General features: G+C 41.5%; 3 protein-coding genes across 3 annotated transcripts; 2 read left to right on the forward strand and 1 right to left on the reverse strand.

The window, feature by feature from the left end:
* Positions 1 to 3,090: 3,090 nt before the first annotated feature.
* On the forward strand, positions 3,091 to 4,813 carry C8R40DRAFT_1074068 (uncharacterized protein; the record flags this gene model as incomplete). Its single annotated transcript, XM_046226666.1, has 9 exons — positions 3,091 to 3,224; positions 3,314 to 3,541; positions 3,594 to 3,773; positions 4,189 to 4,218; positions 4,342 to 4,424; positions 4,452 to 4,494; positions 4,562 to 4,631; positions 4,683 to 4,718; positions 4,793 to 4,813. The coding sequence occupies 9 exons, from the start codon at positions 3,091 to 3,093 to the stop codon at positions 4,811 to 4,813; spliced, it is 825 nt and encodes a 274-aa protein (XP_046080485.1).
* Positions 4,814 to 5,812: 999 nt separating this feature from the next.
* Positions 5,813 to 6,630, reverse strand: C8R40DRAFT_1024903 (uncharacterized protein; the record flags this gene model as incomplete). The annotated part of the gene is made up of 4 exons (XM_046223066.1): positions 5,813 to 5,976; positions 6,032 to 6,148; positions 6,176 to 6,389; positions 6,442 to 6,630. Coding segments are annotated over 4 exons (684 nt in total), but the record flags the coding sequence as incomplete, so codon positions are not given.
* A 2,037-nt stretch (positions 6,631 to 8,667) lies between these two features.
* Positions 8,668 to 10,505, forward strand: C8R40DRAFT_1074070 (uncharacterized protein; the record flags this gene model as incomplete). Its single annotated transcript, XM_046226667.1, has 8 exons — positions 8,668 to 8,673; positions 8,727 to 8,753; positions 8,824 to 9,156; positions 9,209 to 9,398; positions 9,433 to 9,612; positions 9,664 to 9,729; positions 9,783 to 9,987; positions 10,040 to 10,505. The coding sequence occupies 8 exons, from the start codon at positions 8,668 to 8,670 to the stop codon at positions 10,503 to 10,505; spliced, it is 1,473 nt and encodes a 490-aa protein (XP_046080487.1).
* Positions 10,506 to 15,302: the final 4,797 nt, after the last annotated feature.

Here is a 15,302-nt window from a genome sequence, read left to right on the forward strand (position 1 = left end):
TGAGCAACTAGTTGCATTTGAGATTATATCATCTGTGGTTATATTTCGAGAAATATTGAAGATACCCGAGTGGACTGCAAAGGGAGCATTAGTGATGAATTTGACAGGTCCTGGCGGAACAGGGAAGACTCATATTATTCGTGCAGTTCAGAAGGTAATGGAGTATTATAGCATGGAGCATACTTATAGAGCACTTGCACCTACAGGTAATGCAGCATCTTTAGTTAATGGTAAAACCATACATAGTGGCTTGAATATTTCTGTTAGAGAATTTAAGAATGGGAGATCCAAGCGACCTTTAGGGGAGTTGAATGAAAATGTTGCTATATTTGCTACTGTTAAGAAAAACAATTCATTGCGTAGAGAATGGAAGGATGTTTGTTTGCTGTTAATTGATGAAATTTCAATGGTGGATTCAATTTTGTTGGCTGACATTGATGGATCATTGCGTTATGCAAAAGAAAAACCTGATGATTTTTTTGGTGGAGTTAATGTTATATTTTGTGGAGATCCTTTTCAATATCCACCTGTTGGAACACCTCTTTATGTTCCGATACGTAGTTCTGGTAAACAGACAGATGAAGAACTAATGCGTAGGTTAGGTCGTATGGCATGGAAGTCAATAAATACTGTTGTTGAATTGCACAAACAAAAACGTATGGAGGGTGATGTTGAATATGCAGCAGCTGTAGGGCGTTTGAGGTTGCGTCAATGTAACAGTGCAGATGTGGATCTTTTTAATAGTCGGGCAATCAAGACTTCAAGTAATCCAAATGGGGTGGTTTTTGATAATGAATCACAGTACCTTGCTTCAATAATTGTATCAAAAAATTCTCAGCGTAGAGCTTTGAATGGATATAAAGCTGCAGCTATATGTAGAGGTATACACTCACCCAGTTTGGTTACAGTAGTTGCATATGACCAGATTCAGTATAAAGATGGTGGCAGATCAAATTCCAGTAGTAAAAAGTTGGTTCCATCATCTTTTGAGCAAGCCCAGTTGTTAGGAATGGATACTTCATCTGGCAAGCTAAGAGCAGGTCTACCAGGTATAATGAATCTATATATTGGAATGCCAGTGATATTAAAGCATGAAAATCTAAATACTGAGTTGGGTATTACAAATGGAGCAAGGGGCTATTTGAGAAAGTTGGAATTATCAACTGATAGTAATGGTCTTACATGTTGTAGATATGCATTGGTTGAATTTCCAGACAGCAAAGTGCAACTTTCAGGATTACCAAAGGGTTATTTTCCTATCAAAGCAAGGTCATGGAGGTATAGTACATATATAGTCAATGAAGAACGTAAAAAAGTTTTAGTGTCTGTTGTCAGAATGCAACTACCTTTCGAGCCATTATTTGCTCTTACTGGTCAAGGAGCTCAAGGTCATACTTTGATAGCAATTTTATGTATGTTACATTTGGGTGGATATGGTGCATATGTTTCTGTGTCAAGGCCTCGTAGCCGGGAAGGTTTATTCATAACCAAAAAAGTTACAATAGATAATTTGAATTTGCCTGTTATTCCTTATGATCTTTGGTTTGAAGCAAGGCGTTTTGAAGTTATGGCACATAATACAAAGGTTATTTGGGGATTTGAAGAGGGTGATTTAAAGGATGTTCCAGATGCAGAGGGTGAACAAAGGTTCAAGTTTTCCCAGGTGCATTATGAATTTATTGGATATAATGGTACTAAACGGAAGCATGAAAATGTTGAGAATAATGAAAAGGTACATAAATTATTGAAAGTTAGTCATGATGAATATTCATTGATTAGCAGTGTGAGCATTGCATCAAGGGGGCCTTCATGGGATAGCAATAATTGGAGTTGTTGTTTTGATACTGCATTTGTTGTGTTATATAATTGCTATGAGTGTATGTCTGTTGTTGGTCGTAATTTGTGGTATAATCAGTCTCGTTCGAAACAGGTGTTCAATCATTTGCAAGAACTTTGTAACAGTCATGAGAAGCAAATGTATACATCAATGTGGAATATGATGCGTGATATATGGCGCAATGAGGTATTTGATGTTTTTGGCAGTGGTTACATGGAACATGGTCATGTCCTTTTACCTGTATCAACACTTGTAGAATCTCATGTGTGTGAATGGAGTAATGTATACTTGGAATTGACAGGTGTATGTAATTTGCATAACATTACACATAGATACATAGGAAGTGCAAAGTGTTATAATCTGCTTGCTGAGCAGTTGGAACCATTATTTTCATACAAACATGAAATCAGTTCTGTACAGGATTATATTGATGTCTTGTATACAGTCAATCATGTTGATATAAGTAATAACATAACTTGTAATTCAGATTGTGATTCAACATTACTGTTAAGTGGAGATTCAAGACAAGTCATTGTGTTTGAGTTGAATGGAGTGAATGATATCATTCCATCATATGAGCTGAATATACCACTGTATAATACAGATATATGTTTGAGATATTCCTTGAATTCAATAATATACTGTGGTGGAAATCATTTTACTGCAAGAGTAATTAATGGATCTGGTATGTGGTCATATGATGGTCAAGTCAATGAAGGAGTATTTGAGCATGATATATTATTCAATAGAGAAGTTGCTGTAGATATGATGGAATTGAATGGACGAAAGGCACATATGTATTTATATATCTTGAATGAGTGAGAATAGTGCATTGTGTGTGTTGTTGGTAGAATTTGTTTGTAGGTTGTGATATGTGTAGGTTGGCTGAGCTTGAGATGCATTTTCCTTGCAGGTTCATGAAGTTAGGATGTTGTAGTCATTGTTGGTGTTGGGTTTCATTAATTAAGGCAAGCTGTCAATCAAAGGATTTTGCTATTTTTTGTCTGGTAGTGAGTTTTAGCAACTGTTGCTTTTGATTATATTTGTATATTGTCAATTATCATGAGGTAGAGGATTAGTGGGGTAAGAGTGACAGGGTGGGTATGAGGGAGGTGTGGTAGTTGGGGTGTTATTGGAGGAAGAGAGGGATAATCAATGTTCAGTAAAGGAAAAAGATTAGGAAATGCCACCGGTTAGGATGTCATTTCATTTGAATTTTCTTCATTCGTTGATACAATGTTACACAGGATGACATGATTGTCGCACTTATGAACGAGAAATATTGGTGTGGTGAAAGTTTTGCCGACCATGAAATCGCACAGATCATGATAGCCGTTCTTATGGTCGGTCATGATACTTCTTCCTCTAGCGTTTCCTGGGCTTTACTGTAATTGGCTGACAGATAGGACGTCGCGTGAGCTTTGTTTTCATTTTGGCATTTTTCTAATCTGATTTCTGTTTTTTCCTTGTTTACAGTGAAGCATCAGATCAAGAGCAAGTCAAATGTTTTGGCATCAATGGTCAGCCGGGCAGGTTTAATCCACTGACATATGAAGATCTTCCGAAACCGGCCATGCTCGATTTTGTGAACCGTGGAACTGTTTGTGTCCACGTGTCTATGGACAGTATAATATGTGCAGTTGGATATGATGTCCTTACCCCATCAACCCTCGCAGCTGCGTTCTCGAAATCAGGTGACGGAACGTATATTGTTTGCAAAGGCTACTTTGTGCTCGTTTCTTCGCTTTTCGTCCAGATGGATACCAGAGCACGGGAAAAACGCGTCCGGGCGGGAGCTTAGACGGTGGAATGATCCGGAAGGTGTGGTGATGAGTGTGTTGAAGGAATACACCGATGAGAATGGAGAGTATGTTGCTGTCGGGTTACGTGCGGTTAGTAAGGGAGCGGATAGCACGTATGCACCTTTCGGGGTCAGGTAAGCAACAATATACATCTTTCAACAATGTGGCTAAATTTTCCTGGTCAGTCGGGCAATTTTCGTCCACCGACTTACGAAGACCTTCGGGACCTATTGATATTTCATTCTGTGATCCGCGAAACTCTCTGTCTATCCTCTTATGTACAGTATAATGCGTGCAGTGTGAGACGACGTCCCTGTCGCATCAATTCTTGCAGCGCCGTTTTCGAAATTGGGAAACGGATCGTACATCGTTCGCAAAGGCCACGTTGTCCTCGCTTTCTCGTTCCCCGCCTAGATGGATCATACAACATCGAACAGCCCGTCGGGGTGGGAGCCTATGCAGTGGAATGATCTTCAATTGTGACAAATTATCCACTTTGACATGTTTGATTGGCATTCTGATTCTGCTGTGTCACTCATGGAAGCACAGTTTTGTGCAGAGTATGCGGTTGATTTTCAAGTATGTTTGTCATGTTGTTGTGTAGATTTCTTTATGATGCTTGAATGAAGTTGAATCAGGACTTGATTGGTCGATTCACACTCGGTTAACCTCCGAATTGTTATTCGGTTCATGTGTCAATAGCCTTGCAGCAGGTCTCATATATGTTCACAATGTTACCCCTACTGTCGGATGTGGTTCTGTCACGTCCAATTCTGTTTCATCGAGTACTTTACTTTGATAAAACGACTCAGCGTTTTCGTTGGTTCGCGACTTTACTAATGCAGTTCTGAACAAGTAAGTTGTTGAACAGAAACTGGGATGGCCATTTGAGATCCGAAGGTGATATGTGGGTGTTCCGTAGAGCAAGGTACTGGAGGTGGTTGGCGGAGAGAAGAGAGTATGAGATCAATTACATGAATGATGAGTGGGCGGTAAGTTTCTCGATGATCAACATCTTGAATGGATTAATAGTAACTATGTAGGCTGCAGCACTGAAAAGTGACGGTACATCAAAGATCGTGGGTCGCTTTGTTGTTCCATATCGACCGCACTTGTTTACAAAAGCCGATTCACCATTCTTATTGCTAATCAGAGCAGCATTGGCAGAGGATGAGATTTTTCTTTTGCCAGTATTCATCTACTGGGAGGTCAAACGTTAAAGTGATATCGTATGCCTTCAATATTTTTGTCTCTTCATGAATGTCGACTTTTCATGTGGAATAGTTTCTGTGGGGAATGGTGGTTGTGAATGTTTTAATTTTTTTATGTGACTATGGCAATGTGGAGAGGCTTTATTTTGGGTTGTAGCATAGGAGCGTTTCATTGTGATTGTATTTTACATTTTTTGATGCAGTACAATGGTTATATTATGAGTTGCGAAAGAACGTGCCCATGAACTCAACGTTGCCCGATTGATACTGGTTTTTGCAGGTCCAATATTCATTATCAATGTTAACCTTGTAACATTATCTTCATCATGGCTGATGAAGGGATCATCCTAATAGGTGTTGATTTTGTCAAGATAAAATGCAAATATTTGTAACGGATACCAACCATAGTTACTGCCGCAAAGTTGCGTCGGACAACCGTAAACAACTCTATCAATTGTTGAGCAGTAGCAGGGCATACCACCAGCTCAGAGTTGTTTATGTAGTTGAATACTTTTTGAAATTCAGTCCAAAATGAGCTTTCATGGATTGGTCGTTGATTTGAATCTCGAAGGATTGTCTGAATTGCCATTACGGCCACATCAGTTCTAATCATGAACTCAAACTGTGCTCTTTTTCATTGTGGAAATTTATACATACCGAAGTGCACCTGTCTTGATAAGGCTTTCAATGGCAGTAAGTTGTGTTCTGACTTGAGCAAAATTTTTGGGACCAAATACACAATCAACGACTGCTCCTGGTATATCAAGCACAGTGATGTTGATTGTGTTGAAATTGGGTGTGTAAGCCATGGCCCAACTATTGAATTCCAAAAAATCTATATCAGGTATATCGATGTCGTATTGATGAAATGGTACACGACAGCAATGTTTGTCGCCTATGTATCTTGAAGTTAGAACAGACAATGAGGAAGATGGATCGCAAATTAGCCTAAATGTAGGCCTATGCATGATGCTAAATCCACGATCTTCGTATTTCCGTATCGGATACATCTGTCGTTCCGTTAATGGGGCTTGTAGGTCGATCAGCATTGTCACTTTGTCTTCTAGAGTAAGCTTGGAAAACAAGCAATATGCTGCCCGATGTGTGAACACATTCATTACGCAGGCTAAGAATTTGTGAGTAAGTGTGTAGGTCAGTGATGAATAATTTAGTTGACAAACTTGAGTGGAAGGTGAAGATACATTCTAAAGGTGCACCACATGTAGCAATAAGTTGGATTTTGGACGTGTTTCGCATGAAATTCCAAACTCCAGCAACTGTGTTAAAGTTGTAATCTTCTGAATCTTTGTCGGTCGTGGTTAGACGTGTTTGATTGTTGTTGGATATTTGAGAGAAGGAGTCATTGAAATCAAGAGGTTGACCTTCTTTGGATTGGAATGAGTAGCCGTGAGAAATTAGCCATTCTCCAGCAATTGCACAGTAACGAATGTTACAGAATGCATCGAGGTCTCCATTGTAAGTTTCTCGATTGAAAAATTGGAGAACAATTGAGCCAGAGACTAATAACCCGGTCGCATTCTGAGAAGAAATTTAGTATCCGTCATGAATTTGATGTATTTTATACTTATACCTGCAGTTTTTGAAATTGTGCAATTTCTTCAGTGTTGAAAAAGTTCCGATAGGCATGTTGGATACTAAAAACTCGTTCCTTGTAGTTTGTGACGTCAATTCGTGTTTGTTTACATGATCTACTGAGTGTGAGAAGATCTGACACAGGTAGGCGGTCCATTATAGCCTCTGATGTTTCCAAAGGTCTGAGGGAATATTGTTAAGTACAGTAGGTGATAAAGTGAGTTTTTTGGATACTTACAGTGAGTGGTTAAAAGTCTTAGTTGACATGGATGAGGTAGATGATGGGTTGTTGGTTGTCTTTAAGTATTGTAGTTATTTAAGTGGTGATCAGTTCGTGTAGTGAATACTATGTAGGCCATGTGTTGTATGAATGATGTAGGAAATAGAAATAGTGAAGTACAAAATTGTCTATAACGAGTAACAGCTATTATCGTAGTATTAGCCTAAAGCTTCTAGGATATGTCGACGCGCAAGAATTCAAAGCCACGAAAAGTGTACTCATGTGATATGACGTAGTAATGATTGATATATTGTTTTGGCATTATTCTATTGAGTGATGGTATGGTATGTGATTATGTGATGTGTGAATGGTGTGGGGAAAAACTGATTAGCGTTATTTTGCAGAGTTAGGGAAAAGTCGATGTAGGATGTCTAGTTGAAGCTAACGTATGTTTCAGGTATGCTCAATTAGTCATTTGTTGACGGATGGGTAGGATGGCATTCAGTCCACGGCATATGATTTCAATGTCTGAATTCGTGTTGTCTCGGTTGTTCTTATCAAAAGTTTGATTCAGTGTGTGATATTGTCGCAATCCCAATTGAGTAGGTAGGTTATTCGAGATATGGTCCCATTGAGGTAGAAGATGAAATAGGACATGTGATATATATGACCACAATGACTGTTTGGCTCATCAATGGTATAATGTGAGGCACAGCGAATGAGAGAATTGAAGAAATCGTCCAGATGGAGGGTAGTGCAGTAGGCCAAGTGCGGATTAAGATGATTTCTGATAACACTTTGCAGACGCATGTTACAGGTCAAGGGGCTGAGCAAAGTATTTGAATTGTAAGATCATTTAGCTGTCAAACAGAGTGCATGATATTTGTAAATTAAAGAGATATCCACGCACATATCGGCTGCAAATGTTATGTAGAAGTGATGGTAGGAGATGCGAGATTATACGCAGGGGGTAGTGATACGCAGATCTCTTGATCTCGATGGGAATGGAAAAGGTCTTTGTGAGCCAACATGGATGTCGAAGGAGTCTCCGATCGGTGAATTAGTGTGATTTATGGTGAACGTAGCATGGCGCGATGGCATCGATATGGATAAGTTCCAATTACTGTGCTTAGATTTAGTTTCATCGTTTCGTTCCGGATTTGATATATTGTTGTCAATTGTGCGTTTGAAAAATGAAGAGGGCGATTCTGGTATATTGGAATCTTCCAGCTATAACTTGCGTTTGTTTTTGAACGTCCATGCGTTTCTGTGAAGATTCGGGTTGGTGTGTGATCGCCATTGTGGTTTTGAAATGGTTTGCGGGAATGTTGGGGCATAGTGAATGTAAACCATCGGCTGAGATCTTTCTCTATTACGTTGTACATATGTTGAAGAGAGGATGTGTGCTACTTTGTTAGAAAATGTTGAGTGACACAATAGTTGAGGTTCAGAGGGAAAATGTTCTTTCTCTGGAGATTGAGATGCGTGGTAATGATGTTATGGCGAGTAGACAAGGGATTTGAACTCGATGGAAGAAATACACAGAGGAAGTGGATTGTTGTCTTTAGTGACCGTTGATTCAGACTGGACAAGGATAGATACATTTTCTAAATGAAGACTTCAGCAGGAGGAAACTTAATCGATATAGAAAGGGTACTGCTATTGCCATCAAATAAGATCTGCATCTGTTGCCAGCGGCATTTAGCGATGAATGAATTGATTTAGATTGATTGAATGTTCTTGTCGGATTTGAATGTGAGACTCATTAACTCAATTTGATCTTATGGCTTGGATCTATGCATCTTTGTCGAGGTGTTGGTGATCAGTTGACATGCTGGATAGGTATCCTTTTTGGTCTTTGTTTCGTCGGTTTTCAGCGGCCAGCAAAAATTTGTTCGAATGAGTAATGGTAGGTACGGACAATACCGATGTCGGTTGGTATATAAGTGGAGGTCTTAGTTGCAAGTGTTTTATCTCTTGCTTGCTTGCCAACTTGTCAACATAATGTCGGTGAGTAGACTCTGTGTGATGGTTGTAATCAAATGGATTTACCTGTTTGATAGGATGTTTTGCACGGGGATTCGGTCAATGTGAGTGAATGATTTCTGTCTTCGTTGATTGTGTATGGTGTTTTGTTGATGTTTTTGAGGCATGATTCAGTCAACAGATTTGCGCAGCTTTACATCTCTGGATTTCCATAGTCGTTCAACATTGTATGATCAAGTGGAGCAATTGATTGCTGGAAACCTTGAAGTGTTAAAGCCACTTGACATGGTTATGCATTTCTTAAACGACGTGTTTTCCCATAATTCTATTCCGAATGTTTCGGCTATGTCAATGCAGCGCGTTGCTTCTTTATCTGATCATGGTGGTTTGTGGCTTGTCGATTCTGGGAGAGAGGTTATATCTGTTGCTGTGGTAGCTCAGATTAGTCCATATGCAGATGATTTGAAATGTGGTGAATATCTTGATATGAACGTGTATAATCAAGAGGTATGTTATGAATTTGATGGCCAATAAAATAATGTTGATGTGTTTGCTTCAGATCAATCTGGATTCACTTCGAAGAGCTTCTGCTCGTTTGTTTTTCAATCAAGTGTCTTCATCTGAGGAATTCTCGGACGAAATTGCAAACATATATACTGCGCATAGTTCTCGGTTTCAAAAGTTGTTGAACGTGCTGCAAGAAGTTACTATGCAGTATCTTGATTCGGTGAAGGCTATTGATGGTGAGGGTCTGTGTAAATTTTATGAACATTATATTGACAGATGTTATAGAGAAGTTATATCCTCAGCAAAGTATCAGCATGAGTACATTTGTTGATCTGCATGATTTTGGTCACTACGGTTTGCGTGCCAAAACCACAAATATATTTCACAATGTTCCTGGACGAAGGACTAGGCAATCGACTGCCATGATGAATATTCGTGGACAATTACCAGATCCAAGTTGGTGATTCCTTTATTTTATTACAAAGTTATTTTTTATGTGTATACCAGGGAAGTTAAAATCATCTGAGAAGGAAAAGAATCTTAAAGCACTGATTACTGACAAGGATGTTAGTGGTATGTGCTTTGTGTTGATTTAATCATGATGGTTTTATTTTATCTGTTTACAGAAGTGGACATAAGGGAAAGGTTGTTAGGTCATTGGCCGGATTCGGAAGGAGTTATTAGGTCTCTTGCAGAACGACACAATTTATCCTCTGTTCGCATGCACATACCTGATGTGTACGATTCACAGGGGGCATTGGTGCATCCCATGGATTATGATCAGGTTCTTACATGTGGCCGCATTGTTTCAGTCGAATTTAACTTTCATCTGTGAGTGGATTGAAACATATGAAAGTAATGCTTGTTTTGACAACTAGTTTAGTTGGGATATCACTAAGGGAAGTAATGGGAAAGCAGTGAATAAACCAAATCATATTTGTTCGAACATTATCCACAAACTTCGTGTGTTGCCAGAAGATGAAGATGATATGCGACTTTTATTTCATACCGAGGCACTTAAACGGGCCGATGATATTGATCGTCTTGCTGAAGAAAATCGATTAGCAGAGGAAGCTCGGGAGTTGTCTCGACGAGAAGAAGTTCTTCGTTTGGAACAAAGTATGGCGAAAGCAAAGTCCTTAGCTGATACAAAGAAAAAGCGCTTGGACGAATTGCGTGTTAAAACGACGAAGAATTCTTCTACAACGTCGTTGGCTAAACGGGGTGCGGGTTCATTGCCTAGTGGTAGTTTGAGGAAATCAAAACGTCTAGAGTTGAAGAAAGGAGTAGTTGATATGGATGGTGAAGAAGAGGAAACCACTGAAGAAATGTTTGTTGATTTGAGTTGAAGGAAGAGTGCAAGGATGTTCATGGAGTTTTGGTGAAAGAAGGAAATTAAGAGCAAGGAGTAATTGAAATTTTGTTTTGTAAAAGTGATAGTTTCAAAATTGTAGTTGTATAGATTTTTATGTGACAATATTAGGAGCTGAATTTGTTTGGTAGAAACTATTCAAGAATCATGATCTTTGTCTGCAGTTCATATGAGTTAGAATGAGTGAAATGACATTAACTCTAAGCATGGTGCTAAGTTGTTTGGAATTGATTGATGACTTTACAAATTTCATATCTTCGTAGTAAATAGAGCAGAAGGTAGAGTGTAGATTGACTATCATGTAATTGTTATGGTCGGTGTGGCAATTTTTGGTTTATTTTGTGGTGCAGAGAAGAGGTAGAGATGTTGTAGGTGAGATTTTGTCAGACTGGAATGTGTGACAATGGATCTGTCTCCATGAGCATGTGCAAAATATTTATCTTTGGTTGATCATCTAAGAGCAGCTCAGAGCGCTTTCCAACCACCAAAGCAGCCAGAGCAACTGGAAAATCTTGCTTTCGGTGCTTTTGATGCTGGAGAGCACTATTCAGCCAGTAACATTGCTCTGTTTGGGAGGAGAGATGTGTTGCATCTGAGACTGTCGTTGCAGTAGTTATATGAGGGGCAATTGTCAATTCCTTTGAGGGTGTTTTAGAGCAGGAAGAAATGATTGACTACAATGACATTAATAGCTTGAGGGAGAGCATCTGTTTAGTCAGAGTCTTTGTTGTTGTTGTTAGTAAAAGCTGGTTGCGTGCGTCAACTCCCAAATTCCTAGGCTTACTTGAGGGACCAGCAGAGGTTCAGGAGGTACTACATAGTTTTAAGTCTTCTGGTATTTCGACCATGTGTGGACGTTGCCTTGGTCCTAGGTCACACTGTTGATTTCCCCTGGTGTCTTCTGGCCCTGGTACTCCTTGCGCAGGGGCTCTAAAGCAGGTTATTCTCAAATGCCAGGAACCTATTCTCATAAACCCGGATCAAGTTCAAGGTCTCCCGATCTACTATCAAAGAATTCGAGGTGAATTTTCTCGGTTCCTTTTTCACGGATTGAGCTATCATCACTGTAGCTGTCTCAGTCCATTTGAAGTGATCCCAGACAACTTACTATGTGTTGATAACTTCTTATGTCCATATTCACGTATTGACTCAAGTCCGTTCCAGCTGTCTCTTCTACCTTCTCTTCAATTTTGGATGATATTGATCAGATCTTCAGAAGAGATACTTTCGGTCATCGGTCTCCACGTTATTCGATGTTTCCCTACGGTACATCATAGTTTATTCCTGTCAGTTTTCAATTGCTTCAACGTACACAGTCCACCTCTTTTTTTTTGAGTCAACATCGAAAGGACATTTGTCGGTCAACTCTGTAGTGGCGGCAGCAAAGTCGTCTGCTAGTTATTGCCGAGAACTTCTACACTAGTGACTAGATACGACGCGAGCCTCCAAGACCGAGATAACAGAATGTCGTACTGATCGGGATGGAGGTGAAGCTTGATCTGGTATGTATTATTTCTGTTATCTTGAAGTGACTAAGTGACTGACGCGGTTTTTGCGGCTGAAAAAGAATAGATAAGACAAAATTCCTGCTTTCGATTACACGTGTGAGTTGATGATGTTTTTTTTCCTCTCTGTTCTCCTACTAGCCTGACTCGAGTCTGATGAGCGGCTTTGATAATACAACCAAAAGTGTGTACAGATTTTCATGGTCCATGCTGTCCGAAAAAAAATGGTCGTTCCTGCTCTCGGGCTGTGGGAGCTGTCAGCGATTGCCCGTTCTCCGATGTTCATCATTCGAAGTTTCAAGATATCAGCTCTCGACCGAGACGTGCCATTCATTCGAGATAGCGTTATGGCACATACTATTCGCTTTCTTTGAATGTGGTTAGGCGACGTTGACAATGACTGTGATGCTTTGTAACGGCATAGATTTTAGATGTTGTCTTCTAAGGCCCCAGGAACTCGAAGCGTTTTACATAATGATTGAGAGGTGTTGAGGCGTAGTAGGAATAAGGCTGAAGAAGGGCCGGTGTTATACGTACGCCGTCATTTCCGAGGTCTCTTTTATCAAGGAACTTTTTGCTTGTCTTCTGTTTGGTTCTTCCTCTTTTTCTTCCTCCCGAACCTGTTGAAAGTGGCGTCTCCCAACCAAGTCCACTCTCAACCACAGGCGCACCCTGTCCATCCCTTTCATTCAAACTCTGCGTCCGATGCCCAGTCATACTCTCTTTCACACTCGCTTACGATTCTGAACAACGACTACGATGCGTTTGACGCTCTCCTGCATAATATATATGAAAATACGCTGCAGGATAATTGGTTCAAACCGGCTGGTGATACGGATTGCACTGGTGTTTGTTTACGTGTAGATTCAACGTCCTTCCGGTGCTTTCCATACGAGAATCCCAAACTCATTCCCTTCAAGGAAGGCGTTCCTCGCCTCAACGTTGAAGTGGCTGTCAAGATTCGCAGTGCTAGTGTTCATGCTGCTTTGTCTCGTTCACCGCCTACGGCGAGGGAGATTCTCATCGAATCAAACACGCGCATTTAAATTTTTCCCGACGTCAGCGCTTTGGGCGATGCAGAGAGGGAACAATGCGCTGCCTTCATTCGCTTGGACCATACCCTCGTGGTCTGGGCATTTTTGGTGGATCAAGTAATTCCATTGTGGACTGAGTTCGAGGAGAAGCTAATCAAGTACATTTGGCGCATTAGAAGTACTCCGAGGAGGGAAAGTAATACTCCAGGCTGCTTTGATCCAACTGGATCACTTGTGATGCACACCGGCAGCTTGCCGGATCTCCCTTCGACTGTGATTTTGGCTTTAGCGCTGCGAGTGAGCAGGATCAGAAGGAGAAGGTTGTACAGCCTAAAAAGGTGTCAAAAAAGACTAAGAAGAGCTCATTCTGGTCGTTTCTCTCATGGTGGAAACTGCAGCCACCTGCCCCTGCTCAGTCAGAGAAAGGTATGTCCTTCGAGTACTACGATCGTAGATCTGTAATGTATGTCAAAATCTGACATAGTTCTCAGATGCCTCCACTCTTGAAGAAGGCTCTGACATTGGTCCCGAACCCCGTCAAGTTGTCCTCCTCGGTCCTTTTTACGCAGGTTGCGGTGTTGCATTGACCATGTATTTCGCTGCAGCTGGTATTTCGGACCTCATCGAGGAATGGGTGTGTCATAAAGTACGCAGCCCCTATCATTTTCCTTTTCTCACCGTCTCGACGCCTTTACTTGTACGATCCATCATCCCATCACTGTCAAACCCCCATCGATTACTGATCCATCGATTACTGATCCACCTGACCCATCTTCTCCTTCTACTGGCTTCCGCCACCTTCCTTGTTCCTAAACTGTACAGTATTACATCGTTGTTTCTCGCAGACCGGATTATGTATATATAGCCAACCCTCCACAGCCTGGTCCCTTATCTTGACCTCTCTGTCATTATCTGGGACCAGGTATGTGCTTACTTATTATTACCTATAACTACGATACTCAATATATCTCTGTCATTATCTGGGACCAGCCTGCCGCCGTTCTGCCTAGTCGCTCCGCCTTGTTGCCTTGTTCAGTTGCTCCGCCTCGCCGTTCTGCTCAGTCGCTCCGCTTTCCCGCTCCGTTAGTCACTCCGCCTCTGCCGCTTCGTGACATTAGGTCAAGATCCATTACTGCACTGACAGCCTACCGATAAGGTTGTCCTTGCAGGGTCTATAGACACCACGTCTTCCCCAGTTCCGCCCGACTCTGAAACACCTGTTGCCAGTATAGACTGCTCCGCACTCCCGCACGCACTTGACCCCAGAGACCAAGCTCACGCCCATAACAACGACGATACTTGGCGTGATTGCCAGTCCCAACCTTGCCCCAACGCCCTTTCGAACTCAATCCGAGAGCCACTCACTGTGAGCAATATAACCTTCCTGCCGATTCCTCAGCCCCGATTGCCTACTCCCATCATGTCGACTCCTATCCCGCCTGCCCCAAACACCTCTGCGGAGGATCTCATGACTCAGCTCATCAGACAAGTAGCTAACCTTGCTACAGCTATGGAGGAACGCTCATCCTCTAAGTCAAGCATGAACAAACCCGAGGTTTTCAAGGGTAAAGATGGCGCTGAAGCCCGTCGCTTCATGGCTCAGTTCCAGAATTGGGCGTCAGAACAACCAGATCTCGCCAAAAGCCAAGTAAAGCTCATCAAGTCCGCCTTGGGCTTCTTCACAGAAAGTGCCGGAGATTGGGCAACTCCCCATCTGCTACATTTCAATGCAGAAAATCCCCCTTTCGGAGGAAATTGGGAGGCGTTTCTGAAGGAATTTAGCCAACGGTTTGAACCAATGGACCCAGGTATGGAAGCCCGTAGCGAGATCAAGAATCTCAGGCAAAGTAAAGGACAGACAGTTGCGGAATTTGCTCAGAAGTTCAAGGATATCGGAGATCGGACTGAAATGTCTGATATTGACTTGCGGGAACGTTTCTTCACTGCATTACTCCCAGAGATCCGACAACACCTCATCACCGTAAACATTGCCCAAGGAATTGCTCCGACTCTGAAGGAGGCAATCAAACGGGCCATATCAGTGGATGTCTACCTGCACGATCCCACCATGACTGGCCGGAACTCTGGATATCCTCCCACGCATACCGCTCATACTACCCCTGTCGACCCCCACGCTATGGACATTGATGCAACCCACACCAGTAATGGGAATACTAGGGAGGCATTCCTAGCTCGCATGCGAGGACGATGCTTCGGCTGCGGTGCCCAAGGTCA

Source organism: Lentinula edodes (genome assembly GCF_021015755.1).
Source record: "Lentinula edodes strain Le(Bin) 0899 ss11 chromosome Unknown C8R40scaffold_55, whole genome shotgun sequence".
NCBI lineage: Eukaryota > Fungi > Basidiomycota > Agaricomycetes > Agaricales > Omphalotaceae > Lentinula > Lentinula edodes.